This window comes from Eumetopias jubatus, unplaced genomic scaffold (genome assembly GCF_037043125.1).
Source record: "Eumetopias jubatus isolate StellerSeaLion01/CBP00866 unplaced genomic scaffold, mEumJub1_p1.0 scaffold_12, whole genome shotgun sequence".
NCBI lineage: Eukaryota > Metazoa > Chordata > Mammalia > Carnivora > Otariidae > Eumetopias > Eumetopias jubatus.
In genome coordinates, this window is record NW_028274818.1 from 78,115,622 (window position 1) to 78,138,771 (window position 23,150).

The window sequence follows — 23,150 nt, forward strand, 5'->3', positions numbered from 1 at the left end:
TCTAACAGAGTCTCACCCCACTGTCTGACCACCTTGTTGAGTTTTAATCTGAGCGCTGTCACTACTTGGAATGTTCTTGTTCCTTTATTTTCCTCCTGTGTTATTTACTGTCTGAGGCCCTGGGTGTCTGGGTGTTAATGCCACGAGAGCAGGGACTACTCATTCCTGGATCCTTTGGGCTCAGGGCAATGCCTGGAACATAGTAGGTGCTCGGGGAATGTGTGTTCTGTGGAGCTCAGCTATCACCTACTGAGCCCTGATGTGTTGCCAGTTTCCGTTCACCACCCCAGCAAGAGGCCCAGCTCCCCTCCCACCTGGGCTTGCCGGGGGGCGGGGGGGGGGCAGTAAAAGTTCCGTTCATAAGCTTGGGACAATTGAGCAGGTGGAAGTGAGACCTGTGAATATGCATTTTCCCAGGATTCCTCCTCCACTCTTTAGGAAACCAGTTGCCTTTAGAGTGGGTCGGACCTGGGGTGAGTCTCGGCTGTCGCTTTGGAGCTGTGTGACCCTGAGTGAGTGGCTCTACTTCTCTGAGCCTCCATTTCTTCATCTCTAAAAATGGGGATCCGAGTCTCCAGCCCAGGGGTGGCTTGGGTGCAGGTCTGCGGCCATTCCCGCACCTGTTCCCCCATCGGGCCCCAGAGCTGCTGCTTTCCTGCTCTCTGCCTGCCCCACGATGCCCAGCTCACCCACTCTCAGAGGGGAATGTATCTCAGCCGCACCTGGGCCCCCGACCCTGCCCCCGCTGCCGCGCACCAACTCCCCTCTCACTTTTCATTCTTGTAAATTGACGTCAGTGCTGCTGAATCATGAAGCTGAGGTTTGAGAGACAGAGCATCTGCACCGCCAGGGCAGCCGCATGGCACACACTGCTTCTCTGCTCCCCTTCCCCCGCCAACCCTCCCCGCCCCCCCCCCCCCCAGTGCTTTTCCTCTGCGGCCGGGTGTGTGTGCACAAGATTGCAGTCACACGGGGCGGTGCGTGGCTCCCCGGGGGCTTTTGGGTCACTTTAGGTCACTGTACATATGTTAGTATAGATTAAAAAAAAAATGCACAAAGAGAAGGGGCCAGCTCTGGGGAATGTGATCAGAGGGGCCTTTATTCTTAGTCATCCCGCTCCTGGTTTTATAAGGGGAGCGGGTTTGTGCAGTGAGGATGTAATTTTTAAAACTTTTTTTAGAAGGATGAAAAAGTCTTGGAAATATTGTAAACGAATTTGTTTCTCTTTAGATGAGGACCTGTTTCCTTATCTGTGAAATGGGGATGTTAACAGTACCCAAATCATAAGGCTGGGGGGGAAAGATTGAGTGTTTTCATATAGGTACTAGGGGCTGGAACAGCCCCTGCATAATAATGCTATTTATAAATGCTGACAGCCAGCTACCTGTTAGGCCCTCACTGGGAGGCCAGGTTGCCCAGTGGTACCTAGCCTCCGAAACGGCACTAAGTTTGAAAATCTGGTTTCACCACTTACCGTGTACCCTACTTTGCCTCTCGTGAGCCTCATCTTTGCTCTCTGTAAAGTGGGAGAGAGGTTTCTAACTCACAGGCGGGCTGGGAAGGTTAAACAAGGTAGCGCAGGACCCTGCATACAGTTAAGCACTTGCTGTGTCTCCGGTCTATGCCCAAGCAGTGCCTTCTTGGATTTCTCCCTGTTTCCCCAGGCACTACCCAAGCTGAGGGGTGTGAGGGGTGAGACAGGGAAAGTCAGCAGAAGGACGGGACTTGATCCACACGGCAGTGAACAAAGGGCAGGGAGGTGGTGAAGAGAAAAGCAGTCGCTCCTTAGAGGCATGGAGAGAAGGCATCACCTCCTTCCATCCCACCCCACCTTTTAAAGGATACAATTGTCAAAGCTCTCTGAGATCCTAAATCTCTCCGAGCCATCCTTAACCTTGAGGCCTGGAACCTATTTAATCCCCAAGACAGGCCTGGGCTGTTCCAGTTCTCAAGTTAATTTTTTGTTGCACTTTCAAGCCTGAAAGGTATTATTAAATATTAGGACACTCCACCATCAGCATGTCCAAGGCTGCCGAGGGCCAGTCCAACTTCTAAAAATGAAGCGCAACATGTCGTGAGGTTGTTTCACCCTAAACCCGAAAGTGACTCAATTCACCGGGTGTGGCCACCCAGCCCCTGGTTGCTGGCATGGATTATCTGTCAGGCCATGGACTCGGGGGTAGCCACTGAGCCCGTGCCATGGGCACTTTCTGGCCATGTGGGCCAGCCCTGCAGTGCCCTGCAGCCACCCTCCCCTCCCCCGGCTCCTGAGAGCTTGGCCTCGTTCGTGATGCACAGCCACCACCTCCTCCAGCAAACCCATTTTAGAGGTAGACACTGAGGCCATGAGAGGCAAAGGGAATTGCCCAAAGCTGCTAGCAGGGCCCTCCCGCCACCACAGACCGCAAAGCATTTTTCTGGCTCCAAGTGGTGTGTTCACCAAAAAGTACACAAGAGAAGGGGGCAGGAAGGATGAAGTCCTATACCCCCATCCCATCTGAAATCTGTCTCTCTCCATGCCTGGTTTCAGAATGTGCCACTCCTCCTTCCAAAAACTAACCAAGCCCCCACCCCACCCCCACCTTCTTCCTGGAAGGTGCTGTGGTCACAGAATGAAATAAGTTTCTTCTCTGTCATCCATTTCAAACAGATTCTGGGTGGACGGCCAAAAAAGGCCCCAGTGTCTTCTCAGGAATGGCCACAGGCAAATGGAGCCCTGCCTTGGTTTCTCCTCTGTAAAAAAAAAAAAATGAGGATAGGAGCCTTGCTTTTAGGGCTATCCCTGGAACACAGAAGAGGGTTTGGCACACTTTAAGTGCTCAAACACCAGCTGCCATTTTACCCAACACAAAATACCAAAACTGGACGGGCTGTTCCTCCCCCCCCCCCCCCCCCCCGCCCCCCGGCCCAGAGCTGGGAGTGGAACCAGGCAGGTTCCCCGTCCCTCAGGACATGAGTCCCACTCCCTTCAAGCCACATGGGTCAGTCTTAGGACCCCTCAGCCCTGGACCCGTTCACAACGAAGGGAATCCCTTGAGCAAAGCACACGCTCTAGAAACCTTTTTTTTTTTCTTAAAAAAAAAAAACTTTCATAACAAAGTTTATTACCTAAACTGGTTGTAAAAAATATAAAATAGGATTCTGCACAGCAGAAAAATAAAGCCAGAGACCCTCCCCCAACCCCTGGTTTGTGCAAAGATACTGGGTATATGTAAACATGAAGAGGTAGGAGGTACAAATTCAGGTCCTGGCCCCAGATAGAGTTAAGTTAAGCTGCTACAACAACCAGGGGGACCCAGAGGGAGCACCAGGAGGGGGGGCACCCCCCCAAGAGATGGGGAGGGGTCTGCGGCCTCGTCTCCAGCGGCGAGGGGGACGCGCCTCGCCCCCACGCCCCGCTCCCTCCAACCCAGGTGGGGAGGGCACCCACGTGGTTCCAGGGAAATAATAATTAATAATACAAAATAGTAACAAGACGGCCGAGTTAATGCTGCGTGCGCGGCCGGTCAGATCTGGAAGGGGAAAGAGCTCAAGTAGTCGCGGAGGACGGGGTTGAGGGGGATGCGCGCCAGGTTCTCGCGGCCCACGGTGGCCACGATGCGCTGGCGACACAGCTCCTGCAGCGGCCGCACGCGGCGCTGGCGCAGCGGGGCCCCGAGCATGCGGCGCGGCGCCGCCACGTAGTGCTCCAGCAGCTCGAAGAGGCAGTCGAAGCTCTCGCGGCTGCCGTCCAGGTGGAAGCGGCCGGCCTGGAAGTGCACGCGGATGCTCGTGGGGCCCGAGGCCATCTTCACGCTGAGAGCGAAGAAGCAGTTCCGCTGGCGGCTGTCGCGCACCAGGAAGGTGCCCACGGGCTCGGCGCGCAGCCGCTCGTGCGCCCCGTGCACGCTCAGGGGCCCCCAGTAGAAGCCGCAGGCGTCGAGGAGCGCGCTGGCCCGGGTGATGCGCCGGTACTCGGCGTGCGAGCGGAACGTGCGGAAGTGCGTGTCGCCGGGGGCCGGAGCCGGGGCCGCCGGGCAGGGCCGCGGGCGCGCGGGGGCCGCGGGCGCCGCCGAGGACGAGGGCGAGGACGAAGACGAGGAAGGCTCTGGCCGCCGTCGGGACTCTGCTGCCGTGGAGATTGCATTGTCGGCTGCCACCTGGTTGTGTGCTACCATCCTACACGCGGGGCCAGCCGGAGGGGTGGGCCATAGCGTCCGGGGGTGCGCTGCGGGGAGACACGGGCGGTGAGCCGAGAGTCGGGACGGGCCCGGGCAGGTGGGGGAACCGACCCGAAAGGGCCGAGGGCGCAGGACCGAGTCGGCGCGGCCCCCAGGAGCCTCCGCAGGCTCACCTAGAAAATGGGCCTCCCCGTCCAACGACCCCTCTGGGAGGCGGGGGGGGCCCGGCCGGGGCGGAGTCCGGCCGCCGGCTCGCTCGGAGTTTGGGTAAGAGGGGGGCGTGGAGAGAGGTGCGTGGAGAAAACTGCCCCGACTCCGGCCACCCGGCCCTCGGCTCGCCGCCCCGCGGCCGCCGCCTGCTGGCCAGGCCGGGGACTGGCGCCTCGTCCGAGCAATTTGGTCAAAGACAGAAAAGCTGCGCTGCGGGCACCCCGCTCGCGGGGGACTGCCAGGGTGGGGCCGCCGGGGGGCCAGGGGCGTGGCGGCCGCGACCGCATCATGCAGTCCCTGAGGCCCGCTCGACACTCGGCCGTCCTTTCCTGTCTCCTGTCCTGTCGTCCTCCCCTCCCTCCCTCCCTCCCGCTTCTTTGCCCGGTGCCCGGCTCACCTGGCGGCGGGGCGCGGGGCGCCGCGGGCGGGGCGGCGAGGGGCTCCGGGGCGGCTCTCGCGCATGCTCCGGGGCCGGGAGCCGTGCAGCTGCCACGGCCGCAGCTCGCTCTGCTCCGCGCCCGCCCCTGCACCAGTCTTTTAAACTGGCCGGGAGGTGTGGCCCGCCCCCTCAGGCTCCACCCCCCGCAGGCCCCGCCCTTCCGCGCCACTTTCGGTTTCTTTTTCCGCCGTGGCGCGCGGTGCGAGCCGCAAGATCTACACCTCTTCCACACACTTGGGGACCCTTCCCGGGCCCCCCCTTCTCTGCTCCAGCCTCACACTCGCCCTAGGACCCCCTCCATTAAGGGCTCTGGTCCTGCCCTGGACCTGCTGTCACTCGGATGCCCCCTCCGCACCTGGACGTCCCACTACCACCCTAGGTCGCAGATTTCTGCAGCCAAGCCCTTTAGGGTATTCTGGACTGGCCCTGACACATCCCTCTCCGCCGCCCGCCAGGTGCCTCAGCACCCGTCTCTGGTAGATCTCTGTCCTTTGCTCTCTTCGAGTCAGACCCCTCCCCGTCCGACACTGGGGTCCTACCTGCAGATCCGGCGTCGGACCCGGCCCCTCGCGACTGCTACCCCCGTCGCCTGCCCCCCACCCCCCCAGCCCCGAACCCTCAGGCAATTGCCCCTGCACCCCTTCTAGCCTGTCGCTGTCCCTGGTCTTGGCTTGGGCTTCCCAGGAAGCCGTGGCCTGACCACAGGCTTCGGAGGAACCCTTCGGAGGCACGAGAAGGGCGCCTCGACTGCGGATCCAAGTTCCTCGGAAACCGGGCGGGGCCCGTCAAGGTCCCTGGCAGCAGTCTTGGCTCGCCCTTCCTGCCGGGGAGCAGCTGGAGAAACTGAGGCCCTGGGGGAAGGGCTGTGATCTGCAGCGACTGGCAGATGGGGAGCTCTGGTGGAGCGTGCCCTCCTGTCTTATTTTGGGGAGAGGAATGGCTGGGCACCTCCAAACGCTTTGAAGCCCAACAAAAAGATGGTTCATTGATGTGATGATTCCCAAAACCTACTTTGACTTTTCCTGGCCTGCCCTCCTTTCCCTATAGAGTCCATGTCCACCTCCCGCACCCCCCTCCACTGCTGGGTCAAGTGTCTGCCCCACCTGGCACTCATACTCTGGCTTGGGACCTTGGTGGCTTGATGGTGCCGGCTATAATTTGTACATTCCTGCATGTGACCGACGACCCTGTTGTGGCAAGGCACGCCTTAGGTGCCTGGCTGGTACGTGTATTTTTGAAGGAAAGAAAGAACAAATGAGGGTTGGGGCTAGTGAGTGGGTAGTCTCCGAGTCACCCGGAGTTACACAGAAGACAGGCCAGGCTGGGGGCTCGGCCAGCGTTCTCACACTGGCACACACTGCCCTCTACGGGCTGCTCTCAGGCTGCAGCCCAGGCCTCTGTCTCTGAAGTCCAGATGGGTGCCAGGACCTCCTGCCCACCTCCTTGGCGCTTTCCTTCCCTGGCCCCAGGCTGGCTGTGTCTCCTCTTGAACATAAGGGGGTGGCCCAGAGCCAGCCTTGTTTAGGACCCCATCAGCTCCCTGGATGCGTGTTGGCGTCATCGATGTCGTCGTCCTGGGTTGAGAGTGTGTGTGCGTGTGTGTATGTGCGTGCATTGGTGTGCAGGGCGGTGGGACAGAGGATGGAGAGGCGTGCGTGTGCCAGTGGTCAGGGGCTGTGGGCACTCCAGAGCATCTGTGGGTGTTGTGCCCTGTAGTGGGTGATGAATAAAATGTAAAGTAGTGGTGAAAAGCCAGACTGTGGACCCAGACTACCTGGATTCCAGTTCAGCCATACACCTCTCTAGCCCTGGGACTCTGAGTGTGTAATTAAGCCCCCTGCCTTGGTTTCTTTGTCTGTGATACAGGAAAAACCATCGTGCCTCCTTCCTGGTGGCAGAGATTAAAATGAGTGATTATGGGTCAAGTGCTTAGAGCAGCCCCTGGGGAGTGTAAGCGTTCAGCAGGTTACTGCTGTTGCTGTTGTTCCTCTGGGGGCACTTGTGAGTGTGGCCGCGTGTTGGAGCCCGAAACCATGTGGCCTCATCCCTCCGGCCCATTCTAGAAGCCCTAACCCCAGGAACACAGGCCGGAGAAGGCATGGACTGAGTTTTGTGGGGGTAAGCCAGGCCCCTGGATGCCGGCAGTGGGGAAGGGTAGCACCTCCCCCTCACTGGAGCTGGGGGCGGGGTTCCAGGCCCAGGGAAGGCCAGCGAGGGGGCAGGGGGTCTAGGCCCAGGAAGGCCAGGCTGGCTCCTGCAAGATTTGTCTTCCTGCCAGCACGTCTCCGTGGCAGGCCTCTGGGCGGAGGGAAGTCTATAAATAGCTGCTGGTCCATATGCCCTGCTAACCCCTGTTGATAGCTTCCATGGCTACATGGGAGAGTCACCCCTTTTCATGGGAACTGGGGCTGCCTTCTCACAGCTCCCCCCTTGCAGCCACACTCCCACCCATGCCTGTGTGGAGCCCCCTCCCTCATTGTTTTTACCGATACCTGCGATACATTGGCCTAAGCTGACTGTGTGCTAAATGCTTTATAGTCCTTAGATCATTGGGTTGGTACAATGATCCAATCTGTCTGTTTTACAGATAGAGAAACTGAGGCTCAGAAGGGGAGTCACTTGCCTGCGTGCACACAGCTCAGAAGGGAGAGAGCTGAGATTCCTTTCTAGGATCTAAAGCTTTCGCCCTTGTCCGCTGTGCTGTAAACTCCCTCCCCCCAGTTCCTGGTGATCTCAAATCCTGGTCTGTTTGCTAGAAAAAACAGTAGATGCCAAAGAAATCAGAGACTCATTCGTATCCGGAGCCTTCCTCGGGAAGAGCAGGGACAGCTCTGCTGGCTTCCCTCTCATTTACAAGCTCGAGGAGGCTTCCACCTCGCCCTTTGTGGCTCCGAGTCCATCTCTGAGTGTCCGTGACCTTGCCTGTACAGTGGGCCTGGCCCCCTCCTCCCCGCTGACCGGCTCCTGGTTGTGAAAGCCGTGGTGAGTCAGGCACAAGTCTCTGAGCACACGTGGGTTCTCCTCACCACCGACAGTGACAGTTACTGTGGCTTCAGTTTCATTTTCTAAAGTCCTGAGTTCAGAATGAAACCACATCCAGACGCCAAAAGGAAAAAGGAAAAAGGAAACACGCTGATAGATGAACATCTGCCTCTCCCTGGATAGGTACTAGGCTCCCAGGAAGCCACGGCAAGTGTGGGCTGCGTCCGGACTCCATGCCTGCTGCTTCGCAGCTGTGTGACCTTAGGCAAGTAGCTTGCCCTCTCTGGGCCCCATTGGCTCCATCTGCAAAAAGGTCCCTGGAAGTTTTGTACCTTACCGAGCAGCAGCGCATGCAAAGCCCAGAGCAGAGTGCCAGGCACAGAGCAAGGGCTTGGCACAAGCGATTTGTCACAGGACAGTTGGGACCGCCCTCTGTCCACAGCCAGATATGCAGGTGGCCCTCCTCCCCACTGGGCAGCTGAGAAGTGAGGGGCCCAGCCAGCAGCCCTGGGGAATCAAAATTCTGGCGCAGAGGGCTCGGTCTTTCAGTTTCTCTGTCCTCCTTTGGCAAAGTTCTGCTGGGAAAAGCTGCTTCTGGCCAGGACACGCAATCCTGAAATTGTACCCTGTTCCTGTGCCCCCCGTGCTGGCTGCCCCTAACGTGTGGGGCCTCTGAGCTTCCCGTGGGAGGCTGTGCTTCTGGGGAGCCCCGAGCAGCAGGCCTTACAGCGTGGAGTCTGTGGTCAGTGGGCCTGCGTTTAAATCTGTCCCTTAACAAGCATGCAGCCTGGGGCAAGCTTCTTCGTTCCTCTGTGCCTCAGTTTTCTCCTCTGCAAGTTGGGGGTAATAATGCCCCTCTTTCCCTCCTTCAGTATTGATTCAGTAGGGATTTGTTGAGTGCCTGCTGTCTGCCGGGCGCTGGGAACTCAGGGGTCTTCAAGCATAGAGGAGGCAGTGAATTCACACGATCGTTTCAGGTTGTGGTCAGTACTGTGGGGGAGATCAACACGGAGAAAGGGGAGCGATGAGAGGTTTGTGGGCTTGGGCAGGGGTGAGACCAGGCAGTCAGAAAAAGCCTTGTGGATGGTGACAGAGTTGAGGTCTTTCTGAAAGTGGGCTGAAGAGGACTCCAGGCCGAGAGAGCAGCTCGTGCAGAGGCCCTGTGGTGGGGATGGCAGGCATGCCTGAGGACCAGAGAGAGGTGTGTGGCACTGGTGTAGGGCAAGGGGGTGAGGGCAGGGGTGAGGCATAGGGGTTGGTGGGGGTCTAGTCCATCGGGCAGGGCCTTGCTGGGAAGGGGAGGAGGGCTGGAGACAGTCCTTAAGGTCCGGGAAACACTATAGGATTGGGCATGGAAAGAGCCCTCTGGCTGCTGACCTTCCAGACAGCTGGTTCTTGAGCCACAGTGACTCATGGTAGAGGCCTTGGGACACACCTCCGTGCTGTCCCAGACCCGCCGGGGTGTCACCACTATCCCCTGAAATGGGTGCAAAGCCAGTTCTGAGGGACAGCTGGGGCAACTTGGAACAGGTGTTTTGGGGAGGCCGAGTCCTGCTCAGAGGCCTCCGTCTGGGGAGGCTGCCTCGTGTGGGGTAGAACCTGACCCAAGCCCGGCCCGGCCCGTCAGCAGGAATGACTGTGTGTCCGGGGGAAGGTATGTGACGCCAGGGACACTTGAGATCGAGGAGAAAGTTCTCCTTTAGGGCAGAGGAGGCCAAATGGCCAGGAGTGATGACTCCAAAGTGACGATAGATAGGATGGCTCCTCCTGGTCCTGGGGAGACTTGATGAGAACCTTCCAGCAGACCCATGATCCCCATGTGACAGGTGAAGAAAGAGATGGGTCAGAGATTATGTGCAGTAGAGATTGACCAGCTTCTGGAGAGCAGCAGAGGGGCAGGAAAGAGGATTTCCAAGAGCACTGGTTGTGGAGTCCAGACAGACCTGGTTCTAGGCCCAGCTCCCCCCACCACCCCGACCAGCGCTATGGCTTCAGGCAAGTGGACTTAATCCATGCCCAATCCTATAGTGTTTCCCGGACCTTAATCCAGTGGTCCCAACATCAGTCCCACAAACTCCAAGCATGGCAGGCCCAGTGCCTTTTCATCAGCAAATCCCTCAGGACCTCGCTCGGAGCCTATTCATTCTATGTTTACACACTATTCTAATAAGCCGATCAGGTTCCCACCCTACCGTACCCCATAAATGGCAAATTGTGAGCCGTTGACAGCAAGAAGCAATGGCAGTTTGACAGAGGGTAGAAAAGCTATGAAACTAGACACATGACATACAGCAGGCTCCGCTGATGAGTCCTCAGCTCAGGGGCCGCTCGCCAATGGCAGGCACCATGAGGAGAGCTTGGATCGGTCCCCGTTCTCGGGGTGAGGAGGCATCTCCTTTCTGGGCACACACTGAACCAGTAGGAGGCTCGGCAGTGGCCCGGGACCGAGGAAGCCCAGCGTCTGCTGGCACCAAAGAGGTCCCCGGCCAAGCCGGCCGGACCCTGGGAGCAGGCTCTGGGAGGAGGTGATCCTCGGACCTGAACTGTAAAGAGCAAGTGGGTCTCGGCCAAGGGGCAAGAAGGGACTGTGCTCCTGGCCGAGCATGGCACAGGCAAAGGCCCGGAGATGCACGTTTGAGGACCCAAGCGGCGGTGGCTGGAGAGGATGCTGAGGTGAGCAGGAACGGTTTAGAGGCAGAAGTTGGGCTGGGGGAAGGCCATGCGTGGGCCTTGGCCTTTCCCTGCCCCGCAGCGATGAGTCCCTCTGGGGAGCGCCTTCTGGGCCACCTTGTCTGGACCAGCAAGCCCAGACTGCTCTGTGGGCACAGAGTTGACAAACAACATTCCCCTCGCTGTCTCTTTCCGGAGTCAACAAAGCATTGCTGAGCACCTACTAGATTCCTCACAGACGCTCATTCCTTTTTTTTTCTCCTTAATTTACTTTCTCATTTCCCCGTATGAAATAACGAAAGCACTTCCCCTCCCCGGATGTAACCGCAGGCACCAGCTTGGCCTCTTTGTTTCCAGATCTTTTCCTATGTACTCACACAGCTGCATTTGCCCCCATAAAAACACAGTGTTGCTCTGGGTAGACTATTTTCCTCTGTAAATGATAACATCTTTCTCCGTCTTGCTCTTTTCACTGCTGGTGATCTGGATAGAGCGATCAACCCCCATTGTTTTAAAAAACTGGGTGGTATTCCTCACCGACCCCTGTGTGTTCATACAGCCATCCCCTATGGATGGACACATGGGTTGTTTCCCAATTTTTGGCTCTTGGTACCAGCGTGTGAGAAACACTTTGAATACTTTTTTTTTTTTTTTAAGAGAGAGTGCATGCACAAGCATGGGGATGCCAGGAGGCAGAGGGAGAAAGAGAGAATCCCAAGCGGGCTCCATACTCAGCGTGGAACCTGACGTGGGGTTCAGTCCCACAACCCCGAGATCATGACCTGAGCAGAAATTGAGAGGTAACCGATGGAGTCACCCAGGCGCCCCAACAGTCTGCATACTTTAAATGTTAATAGACACTTCCTGATTGCCTGCCAGTGTGGCCATGCACGATTACCGCCTCAGTAGCCACGTCAACAGTATTTGCTCACCTGCATCCTCGCCAGTAACTTGCTGTAATCCACCTGTTTCCATTTATGCCCGTGTAGTGGGCACATCCCTGGAAACTCGCTGTTGCTTTAATGGCTGCTCATTCTTTGATCAAGTCAACGACTGTTCACCGAGCTCCTCCAATGTACCGGGCACCCTGCTAAGTTCAGGGGATGGAGCGATCGAGATCAAGGGGCCCCTTGGACCTCTTCACAGAGCGTGAGATGCAAGTAGGGCTCAGAGAGGTTAAGAGACAGGCCTGGGGTCATCCAGTGAGCGGGGGTAGTCAGAGAGCTGGGAGTGGAATCTGGGTCTGTATGGCTAAGGAGTGTGAGCTCTTTTTCCTCCTGAATCATTCCTCAGATGGGCATGGCAACCCAGGATCTCCAGATCTGCTTCTTTCTCCCCCAGGACCGCTGGGTGCCCTTAGGAGAGGCTGTGTCCCGCTCTTTCTCAGGACACACTCCCAGTCCCCCGCCCCCCTCCCGATATCCCACCCAAATGACATCTCTTCACCAGAAAGGCAAGGCAGGTTGCCTTCAGAATCTGCACAGCCTCTTGGTGGCCGCATTTAGCATCTGTTTCTGTTTCCTGAATTTGGGTTTCCAGCAGACTTGCCCCCAAACTATTGCCTCCCCACCCGAAACCAAGCAAGTGAAAGAATGAATCTGTGGTTTGATGTTTTTCCTCTTGTCATCGGGTGACTGACTACGAGAGGCGGTTGTGTGCCTGTGAGCGCCTGCTGGAGTGTGTTTCAGTGTGGGAGAGGATGTGTGTGAGAGCCCGTGCGTGTGTGTGTGTGTCTGTGTGTGTGTGTGTCTGTCTGTTTTGGAGTCCACATGTAAACCTAGCTTTCTGTGTCTGAGTAGGCTTGAATGGCGATTTCTTTGTCTGTGTGACTGGTGGTTATCTGTGTGTGTTTGTGCAACTTTTTCCTGAGTGTTCGTGTCAGGGAGCTGTGGGGTTAAGGATGGGTCCATGCAACCCAGCCTGTCTGCTTCCCAGTTGACTTCCTCTATTACAGAGATCCTATCTCCACAATAGAAGAGCTCTTACCTTCAGTGATCATATCATCAAAGGACACTGTCCAGGGAATAGGGAGGCCCTTTGATGAGTAGAGCTCAAAGTCCCTGACCTTATCTTCTGACCCTTTGTCTCCACCTGCTCCCTTAAAATGTGCTTCCCAGACTCTTTTGCCCTGAGGTGTCAGTAACTATCATGGCATAATCTGGGCCAGATTATGCCTTTACATTATTTATTTATTTTGTTTGTTTATTTTATTTATTATTTTTCATAAGTAGGCTCCACACTCGGCATGGAGCCTACATGGGGCTTGAACTCATGACCCTGAGATTGAGCTGAAATCTGGGGTCAGGTGCTGTTAACCGACTGAGCTACCCAGGTGCCCCTTGGCCTTACATTTTTACTAGGAAACCGGGTGGTTTTGGGCAAAGCATGAAGGTCTGACCTCAGACCTGCCCTCCAGCCGACCTTATCGAGCTCTTTTACCTCTGAGTCTCAGCTTCTTTGTCAAGTCAGAGCAGTGTTGCCTCCTGCCTTAGGTGTGTGGATGCAGTGGAAACATTTATGTCAAAGCATCTGGCGCCTCATAGGTGCTCCGAACATGGTTATTTCCCCAGCCCACTTGGGCCCTTCCCCACATCCTCTCAGGTGCGTGGTGCCCACCTGGAACATTTCCCTGCCGTGAGGGGCGGAGAGGGGCCCAGGAAGCGCAGACTGTGCACCAGGCCCTGTGCTGGACGCTCATGGGTGCATCATCTCAGGGAATCCCCCCTGCCCAGCAACACCTTGGGAGATGAGAGGGGGCACAGAGAGGGAAAATGCCTCGCTAAGGCCACACAGCAGAGCCCTCACAGGAGACCCTGTACTTCCTGCTACCACCTGGGGCACGCGCGTCGGAACTCGGATCCGACTCCCTGTAATTGACGTCCAGCAGGATATTAGTTTCAGGTTGATGTATATGTGATGAAAGGACGATCTTCCCCCAGGCTCCCCGTCTGGTCCCTTTCCCTCCTCCACAGACACCCCCATCATTTCCACACCCACCCACCTCCCTGTGTGTTCCACCCCGTTCCGTTAGCTCAAATGCCAAATGGAACACAGAAGGGAGCACCAAGCATCCATGTGCCTGGCACGGTGTTAGGTTACCCCGTTAGGCAAGATGGGGTTCCCAGGGGGATTTGAGTTCCCCCAGCTGGGAACTTGGGTTTGACCCCAAGAGGCTTCTGGGTTGGAAGGTGATTTACACGGGACCCTAACCATTCCCACTGTCTGGTACTTGATGCCGTATTAATTGCAAAGTGCCTACTATGCACAGAGCACCCAGTCTTCATACCACTCACAACACCACCTCTTTGAGCCCTCCCTCCCAGCCATCCACCAGGAGCACCCATTTTACAGATGAGAAGACTGTGAAGTTCTCTCCTGATTTCAGTGCTCCAGTCCAGGCCACCATCCCCTCTCTGCGGGCCCCACCCTGCCAACGGCTCTTCGTGTCCCTTCTGTGTCCTATAATTCAGTCTCCACACTGCAGCCCACACCGTCTTTAAAAGCACACGGAACCCTGTCACTTGCCCCATTTTAAGACCCTCCTGTGACTTCTCACACCAAATATAATGGCCAAGCTCCCCGTGCAAATCCCTGCATGGCCTGGCCCCCACCTGGCACCTCCCCACCTCCTGTCCCACCACCTGCAGATCCTATGCCAGGAACACCTGAAGCTCTTCTCCCTCCTTGGGGCCTTTGCACATGCTCTAGCTTTGGGCCCGGAATGTTCTTCCCTCAGGTCCACAGTTGCTCTGCATTATATGGCCTTGCTCCTTTGATACAACTTAATTGTGACTAGCAGATCTTGGGTTTCCATGCCGTGTGTGCCCTCTGCGTTCCCAGAGCCTAGCACAGCGCCAGAACATACTTGGTCACTTAGTAAAAGTTTGTTGGAACAAGGCAGGTTCAGAGAGGTTGATCAGCAGCCCAGCGTCACAGCAGGGAACAGGAGCAGGATTCAAACTCGGGGTGGTCTGGACTTCAAAATGCACATTCCTAACCCCTTTCCCCCCTCCCCACCTGTCTACTGCATGTGGGTCACATGAACAGGGTGGGGGCCTGTGGGCATCCCGTGTGTGTGTGTGTGTGTGCACATTTGTGTGCGCCAAGGTGGGAGCGTATAGGGCAAAAGAGGGCTCTGCCCAAGCAGAGGGCTGCCCAGCTGGCTTCGAAGGCTTCTTGGGAATCTCCAGCCCCCATTCATTTCTGCTCCTGGGCTGGCATTGGCTCCTTACACAGCCTCTTCCCTGCTTCCAGCTTCCACGCCAAGGCCCCAAAACATGTGACCCCCTTTAGTGAAATCAAAATGCCCACACAAGGAATAGTCATCCAGTATACAAGCTTTAATCAAGGTTGCATAGAAATCACTGTAGTACCATGTTCCTGCATACAGGTGGACTTCTTTCTAGCATTCCACGTGAGATGGAGTTTATCATTTGAGTGAAACCAACACAGGAACAAGCCATGGGGTGCTGTCTCAGTTGTATTTCCGCCCTAAGGGATGGGAACGGGAAAGGGACCTTTAATAGTGGAATGCTTCGCGCACTCACTTCCTTTGGGGTTTGGACTGCTCATTTGTAACTAAATACGGGGTGTGTGGCTAGAGCTTAGAATGTCAAGATCAAAAGGATTGCCTGTGAATCCATCCATTTGTTCCATTTACCACCCACCCATTCACAAATCCACCCAGTCCATCCATTTATCCAACATGGCTTCATTTAAACTATATCCAGGCTGCCCAGGCTGCCCATTCAGTCTGTCCAGACATCTAGGCTTCCATCCATTGGTGCATTCGTCCATCCAGTTAACCATCTGGTCAGCTCATCTACCCATTAATCCACCCACTGATCTGATCATCCACCCACCTAGCCAATCATTGTTTAACCAACTCAGCCTTCCTCCCATCAATACTTCCTCCCATCAATACTACCTTCAGCTGTCCAAGTACGTCCAACCAGTTCAGCTTCTTCTTACCATATCCAACCAATCTGATCACAACCATTGGTTCAACCAGCTAATTTGTTACCCTACAAGAGCATCAGTCCGATTTACCCTACCACGCAACATCCATTCCACTTTCCAGTCATTCAACTGATATGTTTCATCCCTCCCTCTCCTCAAGCCTAACCCTGTCACCCATCCCTCTACCAACCAACCTTAACAAATGACTTACCCATCCAGCCTCTCGTCTACCTATCCATGCTTCCATCTAGCTAATCTGCAATCTGTCCGTCCTCCCAATCAACCCATCCCAATTTATTTCAAGAACTAGCCCATTGGTGCATCATCTGCACAACTTCTCCTTCATCCCCCTCGCCTGTGCTTCCTCTGTGCTCAAGTAGCCTTCACCTCGCTACCCTGGGGTCCACCTAGGCTGCTCCCCCTCGCCTGGGGGGTGGCCCTGTGGCCCTTCCCCGCCTGCTTGAAAGGTACCTGAGCTCCGCCTCTTTGTTTTATACACCTGCTGCCTCCTTTTGACCACCTTCCTCTTGTTCACCTTTCCTTCCAAATTCTTTCTGTTCTTGGGGTAGCTGCAGGAATGGGTGGTGGGCCGCGGGGAACAATGGTGGCAGTGCATGGTGTGTTTCTGGTGCCTCGGTGGCGGGCTGGGGTGTGAACTCTGGCTCTGGTGGCCAGTGGGGCTCTGGCTGCAGCTCTGGTTGCAGCTCCGGCTGCAGCTCCGGCTGCAGGTTTGGCTGCAGGTTTGGCTGCAGGTTTGGCAGTGGGAGCTGCAGGTGCACGGGCTGCAGGTATGGCTTTGGGGCCGAGGGTTGCTATGGGGCTGGGTGTGGGTGTTGGGAAGGCTCTGTGTCTTGGTGTCCATGGGAGGCCACGCTTGAGGGGCAGAGGCCACCTCCTCCTCCTCTTGCAGCACACCCAGCTTGACAGAGGCCCTGGCGGCCTCTAGTTATATAGTTGGGGCTGATTGTGATGGCACAGGCCACAGGGGCGTAACAGACGTGGCCAGGCCGGCACAAAGCCCCTGCCCCTGACCGTCACCCCAGGGCGGGGCCGCTTGCAGGGGTACTCTGGGGGAGTCCCATCTACTGGTTAAAAGTAGGGACTCTTGGGTCAGATGGAGCTTGGCCTGCATCCCAGATCTGGTGCTTCCTTTCCTGTGGTCGCTCACCTGGGCATTGGCCTCTCCACATCCCGGTTCCCCTGTCTTTGTACAACAGAGACAATATGAACGCCTCCCTCCTAGGACATCGGATGATTTCAATGAGAGAAGTGATGTCCAGTGGTTGGCTCAGGGCCAGCCCCCAGAAAAAGCTCAGTACCCTTTGTCTAAGCATCCCCAGTGCGTCTCCTTTTTCCCCCCAACACGGCATGGAAGCTAGGAGCGCCTCTGACCCCAGTGCGGTGGGGCGGCCGGTGGACGTTGAGCGGGTTGGATGAGAGTCCCTGGCAGACTGATGGGTGGTCCTGGGCTCTGCCTGGTGAACTCACCTCCCCAGCAAGATTTAAAGCCAGAGGATTTAGAGCTGGGTTCAAACCCCAGTTTGCACTGATGTCCATTCTTGGGTAGAGTGTTTTGTTTTTCAAGGCTCGGTTGCCTTATCCAACAAAGGGACCTTCCTTCCTTTGGGGTGTTCTTCTGAGCCCGAGGTGCCCAGCAAGCCCCAGGACACCTCTGACAGCCTGCCTTTCTCCTGATTCCCGCCTGCCCACCCTGCTCCCCTCCTTGCTGGTGGGGCCCTGCCATACGATTGGAATCACCCTGGCCCCGCTCAGACCTCCCAGTTCCCGGAGCAGAAAGCCCACACCTGCATTTGCACATGGCCCCATCGGAGCTGTCCGGTGGTCCGTCTGCAGCCACCTGCCTCTCCCCACTCCTTGGCCAAAGCCGTTGCAAGGGCTTAGCTCTTGGCCGCTTGGCCTGTACCTCCCATTCTCCCCTGCCATGGGACTCCCTCTCCCTTCCCCCCAGCCAGCCTCTACTATCGCTCACGCACAACTTTGCCCCTTGTTGTGAGGCTTTGCTACAATCTGCTTTTGTTGTAGGTCAGTAATAAGCACTTCCCATCAGTCACGGTGAACACTACTCTCATTGAGCACTTCCTGTGTGGCTGGCCTCCAGCTCCTACCCTGTCCAGGCAGCTCTGCCCTCAAGCCTCCCAGTGAGCCTGTGTGGTGGGCTAAATGGTGGCCCCCCCCAAAGATATGTCCGTGTCCTAATCCCTGGACCCTGTCACAGTGAGCGTATTTGGAAAAAGGATCTTTGCAGATGTAAGTAAATTAAAGATCGCGAGAACATCCCGGATGATCCAGGTGGGCCCCTAAGAAACGAATGCACCCTGGGAAGTAGGTATGATCATTAGATTGTACAAAGGGGAAAGAGGCTCAGAGAGGGTGAGTGACCAGTTTTGAATCCAGGTCTGGCCCTTTCTGTTCCCGCCTCCTGGTCATGAAGGGACCCGTGGGGATTCCGGAAGGCGTGCGTGGCTCTGTTCCGATGGCTCAGCCTTGTGTGGGCTCGGTGGGGCTGGTTGGGAGATCGCTGCTGCGCTACTCTGTGAAGACCCTTTCTGGGTCTCTGGACCATCTCCCCTCCCCTCCCCCACTTCCTCCCCACCCTCTCCCCCCTACCGTTGCCCCCTACCCTCATACCACCCCTCCCTGGCTGACTCCCCACATCCCCACCCTTGAGTGCATAGTGGGACAGAGACTGTGTTTTAGTGTTCTCAGGGCCTGTCGTGCCTGGCTTACAGCAGGGGCTCCACAGAAGTTGGTGAATGACTGGGCAGGTGGACAGAAGGACCAAACCAGCCCACCAAGCCACAGCAGGGCCCCTTCCTCCAGACGACACCTGCCCTCTGCCTGCCGAAGGCCTCAGTGGCGGCCTCCCCCTCGAGTAACTCAGGGCCCCTCCTTACCCTCACGTATAGCTCCCAGAGAAACTGAGTCTCCCATGGCAATACTTTGTCCCCTGCAACCCCTCCCCAGCAGCCCCGATCAGGATCCTTCTTGGGCCCAGATGGCTGGTGCTTGGGGGACCGAGGGAAGGGGGCAGAACACATTTGTCCTTTCTTTTGGGAAGAGGAGGGTCAAGGGAGTCAGGGTAGGTTGGGCCACAGACGCATTCTGATGCTCCTCGAAGGCCAGAGTAAGCAGACGCAGGGCCCGGTTCTGGGTCTGGGTTCCCGCTGCCCGTTGCTGTGATAAGGGCAATGGCAACTGGACCCCTTGATAAAGGCAGAAGTGAGCCTCTGGCGGGGGGAGGAGGGTGCTGCACAAGTGGTCACCTTGAGTGTGAGGATAGTAGCAGAGGACTCGAGACCCCTCCCTATGCTCTGACCCCCAAACCAGGGCTGGAGTGGCAGGTGTACCCACCATGACCCCAGCAGCACTTCCTGTGTGCTGGGCCTCATCCCACCCACCCCCTGCAGTGACTTCTCCAAAACGACTAACCTGTGGGGTAGCAGGGAGGGGCAGGCTGAGGCTCAGAGACAGACAGTGACTTGCTCAAGGTCACACAGCTAGCAGAAAGAAATTGGAACCCAGGTCTGCTGAGCTCCCAAGCTCTTCTTGCACCCCCCTGCATCTGCCCAGACTCAGAGAGGAATCTCCCCCCTTCCCCTGCACCCCCCCCCGACAGCACTGGCTGACCGCCAGCCTGGGCTACCACATTTCCCAGCCCCCAAAAGCAGGGAAGGGTGGCTGAGAAGTCATGGGGGGGGTGAGCCTCATGAGAACTTCTGGCTGGACCTCAGGAACAGGGGTCACGGACTCCTGCTCTTCAGGCTCCCTGAACATGCAAACTTGCGGCACCACAGGAGAGCAGAAGTCCTTGGAGACTTTTTATTGACTCTTTTCTGAAAGTTCTTCTCGCTGGAACAGTGCCAGGCCCCTCTTCCTGGGCCACCGTCATGGGTCAGGAGTGTGTCTGCTTGGGCTCGGGGTTCTGCTGGGCCACAGGGTCTTCTTCGGCGCTCTCCTCCTCCTGCCGCTCGGACTCCATCAACAGCAGCTTGCCCTGCACCGGGAGCTCTTCCTCCTCCTCCGCCTCTGCCTCCTCCTCCTCCTCCTCCTCCTCCTCCTCAGCCTCGGACGACAAGGAGAAGTTATCCTGACTCACGCAGGCCACGAGCTTCTTCATGGACGATTCGTGGCCCCGGCCGTGGCCTGTGCTGAGCTTGGCACAACGGGAACCCATTGCCCGCTCCGGCTGCCTCTCCAGCCTGGGCAGGAAGGCCACTGGGGGCAAAGTGGAGGGGCTGTGAGGACAGCAGGCAGGGCGCTGACATCACAAAGGGGCCCCTGGAGCCCCCCAGCGCCACCCTTGGATACCTGAGTCCCGGGCCAACACCTGCCTCAGACCCTGGCCACCAAGCAGCCCCCCTGCGCTCCCACCACCTGCAGGCCGGGTCAGAGAATTCCAGGCCGGCCCCCTTGCCTTGCCGTGTTACCCCCTCCACCAGGCCTCATTTGTGCTGGCAAAAGGTCCCCTTTTAGCTGGGATGACAGTTGGGGATAGAATTTCCAGAAGCAGGAGAACCCACAGACTCCTCCCCACATTCCAGAAATACCCAGCCCGAGAGAGAGCTGTTGACAGTATGTGAAGATGGGTCAGAACAGTGACGCCTTTTGGGGGAATTGGCACGAGGGAGGGGAGGGGCTGGAAATGTCTGGTTTCTTGACCCGGGGCCGGGGAAAGGGGCCGGTGGGGGAGGCCACACGGGTGTACTTAAAACTCGTGCTCTATGCCTAAGCTGTGCTCCCAGAAAACTAAAGAAAACCCTCCCTACTAAGACTTTCCTGTTTGGGGATCACAGAATTTGATCCTGTGATCTTTACACACGCCCATACCACCGTTTTCAGCACGGGAGGGGAGGAGTCCTTCCTGAGCACTTAGGATGGAAGAACGGATTTCCTGCCAATTTTCTGCCCCCAATCCTCGGTGGCTGTGGTCTGCTGAATAAGGACCCTCCAGGGCTCTTGAGGTGGGGAGACTAGCCTGGCTTATCTGAGTGGGCCCTTAATGTGCTCAGAGGTGTCCCTATAAGAGAGGCAGAGGGATTTCACACAGGAGGGCAGTGTGCTCCTGGAAGCAGAGATTAGAACACTACGAAAACTAGGAGGCGCTTCACTCCAGAGGCAGGAACAGGTTCTGTCCTGGAGCCTCCAGAGGGTCGAGGCTTATACACACTTAAAAGTGTGTGGCAATGCAGGGCCTCAGACCGTGCACAAGGCCTCACTCCGTCCCGCGAGGGGCTTTGGTTCCCTCCATGCTGGCCTTGTTCTTGCTGGAGCATGCCAGACCTGCTGTCCGCCTCGGTCACAAGTCCCCCATTCCCTAGCTACCCAGCACCCCTGAATATTTGTTAAGGCAGAATAGTGAGGCCCAACAGGAAACCCTGAATCTGGGTGATGGAAGGTACCCACAGTGTCACAGGGTGACCCGCCAGCACAGTACGGGATTTAGTTTTATCATATTCATTTACTCTTATATCAGTGCCGTTTGCATAAAGGAGACCCTGACAGCCACGTGTATTATCTCAAGCTTTATTTGGCAGGTGACTTTTGCTCATTGTAGTCAAGATGTTGTGGGCTCCGGCATCCGACGTCGGGGGATGCCTGTTGTCTGGTGAGGTGGTTCTTTGGTGGGTGACTTTTCCTTAAGTCCCATCCAGGGCTGTGATGGGCCCAGGAAGGCTTAGTACCGCCTTCTCTGTCTCCTCCTCCTGACCCTTCTGGAGCCTTGTGGGAAAGAGTTCGGGTTCCCGGGCCGTGGGGATGGGGCTCGGTGGCGGGGAGAGGGTGTCCCAGGGGGTGGGGTGTGTCCGGGGTGGGGACTGGCCAGACCTCTGTGGTGCCTGCCGTGCCTGCAGGTGCGTCTCCGGCGCCGCCGCCTCAGGCAGGAGCGTCGCCGCCTTCTGTGGGTCCTGTACCGCCTCCTCCGGGAGCAGTGCCTATGTCTATAGTGATAGCGGTCTCTGCGGGGCCTGCCTTCCACCGGGATGTCCTGGTTCACCATCTGCTCCTGCTCCTGGCCCTTTTGCTGCTGCCCCTGCCCCTGCTGCCCACGGCCCTGCCCCTGCTGTGGACGCTCGCTTGAACTCCTCCCGCGGCAGCGGACCATGGTGCTGGCTGGGCAGGTGGCTTAGGTGGAGGCTGCAGCTGGCCGTGGGGATGGGGGAGGAGGGCTGAGGCCTGCCCACCTGCTCTTGCTGTTAATGTTGGTCTGGTTTGCTGGCAGCTCTTTGGGGACTTGTATATAAAGGGGGCCCCCCCACTATGACTCAGGGGCCCCACCCCACCATTGTCCCCACCCTGGCCTGACCAGTCCCCTCACAGCCAGCAGGGTCTGGAAGGGCAAGCCACCCTTGCCTTGCCTAGAAAAATGTGTCGCCGCAGGGACATCTCTTGTCCACGTCATTTCTGATGCTTCCTCCCCACCTTGGGGCTGTGCCGTGATCGGGGATTTCATATGGGTTCTCTGTGCATCACCGTAGGCCAGGTATCGGTTCAGTGACTTTCCATACATTGGCTCCTTCTGCAATTCCTCTTTTCCAGAAAACAGGCAGACGGAGGTAGTGTGACTTGCTCAAGGTCACTCTGCAAATAAGGGGCCAGGCTAGGCGTCAGTCTGTGCCCATGGGATGCTGCCCTCCGAACGTGCCATCTTCATGTCGCCTGGGCCTCACTGTCCTTTGATGATCCCATTAATATCCAGAATCAGAATCAGAGCAACTGAACGAGGCGTCTCCCCCTTGGAGGTTACCTTACGTGCAATAAGTGGGTCCCGTGTGGTCACACAGGGGCCATGAGTCAGAGAACACAGGTGGCCTCAAGGATCTGGGAAAGACAAACCAATTCTACTCCCTCAGAGCCACCAGAAACACAGCCCTGCCCACACCTTGATTTTTAAATCATTTTGGAATCCTGACCTGCAAAACTAAGAATAAATTTGTGTTTTAAGCATTGAAGTTTGTGGTAATTTGTTAATTCCACCCTGGTATTCACATGCGGCTATTAGTGCCTCAGTCATGTGTGGTTATTAGTGCCCTTGAGGATGGCACCTGTTAATATGAAGGCCCAGGGATCACCCCCATCTCCATGGCTAGAGCTTGCTAGCTACGGGGCGGGGAGCAGGGGGTTCTGTGTCCAGCCATCCTGCCATCATTATCTGACTGGGTCCAGGAAACCACCTAGTGATTGGGGTCATGCAAGCAGGTTCAGTCCCATTCTGTGTTCTTGCAGGATCATTGAGGCCTGGATGCTCGATAAATGGGAAGTCATGACTAGGGGCGTTTCTGAGGTGCTAGGTAGCCCTGTCACTTTAGGGCACGGGGTCACTGAGCTCCTGCTCACTGAGGAGTTGCCCTGGGCTATGCTCTGCCACCATGGGATGATTGTAATCGACAGGCTCTTTGAGGTCTGCTTGGCTCAAAGTGTCCAAGAGTCTCGTGAACCATCTCCATGGCTCCCTGGGATTTTCAACCCTCCGTGCATCCCGTGGGAGGAGTGGGCGGGCGAGATGGACAAGTCACCCTGTTTCCTCAACCAGGGAGGTTATTTTCAGCTTCGCTCCGCTGCCCCTCACGGGGGGGCAAGGCACCATCACTATGCACCAACCTCAAGGGCTGCCCCAGGACCAGCACGGGAAGCAGAGAGAAACCAAAGTGGGCACTTGGGGGAGAAGTGAAATAGAGATAAGCCTGGAGCTTGAGCTGGTAAAGGTTTCCTTG

At 56.8% G+C, this 23,150-nt stretch overlaps 4 protein-coding genes across 4 annotated transcripts; all 4 read right to left on the bottom strand.

Annotated features, from left to right (window-relative positions):
* Window positions 1-3,087: 3,087 nt before the first annotated feature.
* Window positions 3,088-4,857, bottom strand: SOCS1 (suppressor of cytokine signaling 1). The gene is made up of 2 exons (XM_028117510.1): window positions 4,768-4,857; window positions 3,088-4,207 (listed from the first exon to the last, which is right to left on the bottom strand). The coding sequence occupies exon 2, from the start codon at window positions 4,155-4,157 to the stop codon at window positions 3,507-3,509; it is 651 nt and encodes a 216-aa protein (XP_027973311.1). The 5' UTR covers window positions 4,158-4,207; window positions 4,768-4,857; the 3' UTR covers window positions 3,088-3,506.
* TNP2 (transition protein 2) lies at window positions 4,159-16,282 on the bottom strand. Its single transcript, XM_088017063.1, has 3 exons — window positions 15,892-16,282; window positions 4,768-4,894; window positions 4,159-4,207 (listed from the first exon to the last, which is right to left on the bottom strand). Exons 1-3 carry the CDS (start codon window positions 16,280-16,282, stop codon window positions 4,159-4,161), a joined length of 567 nt encoding a protein of 188 aa, XP_087873189.1.
* Window positions 16,283-19,333: 3,051 nt separating this feature from the next.
* PRM3 (protamine 3) lies at window positions 19,334-19,615 on the bottom strand. The gene has a single exon (XM_028117449.2). It carries the CDS (start codon window positions 19,613-19,615, stop codon window positions 19,334-19,336), a length of 282 nt encoding a protein of 93 aa, XP_027973250.1.
* A 1,500-nt stretch (window positions 19,616-21,115) lies between these two features.
* PRM2 (protamine 2) lies at window positions 21,116-21,541 on the bottom strand. The gene is made up of 2 exons (XM_028117468.1): window positions 21,265-21,541; window positions 21,116-21,159 (listed from the first exon to the last, which is right to left on the bottom strand). Exons 1-2 carry the CDS (start codon window positions 21,539-21,541, stop codon window positions 21,116-21,118), a joined length of 321 nt encoding a protein of 106 aa, XP_027973269.1.
* Between the last annotated feature and the right edge of the window lie 1,609 nt (window positions 21,542-23,150).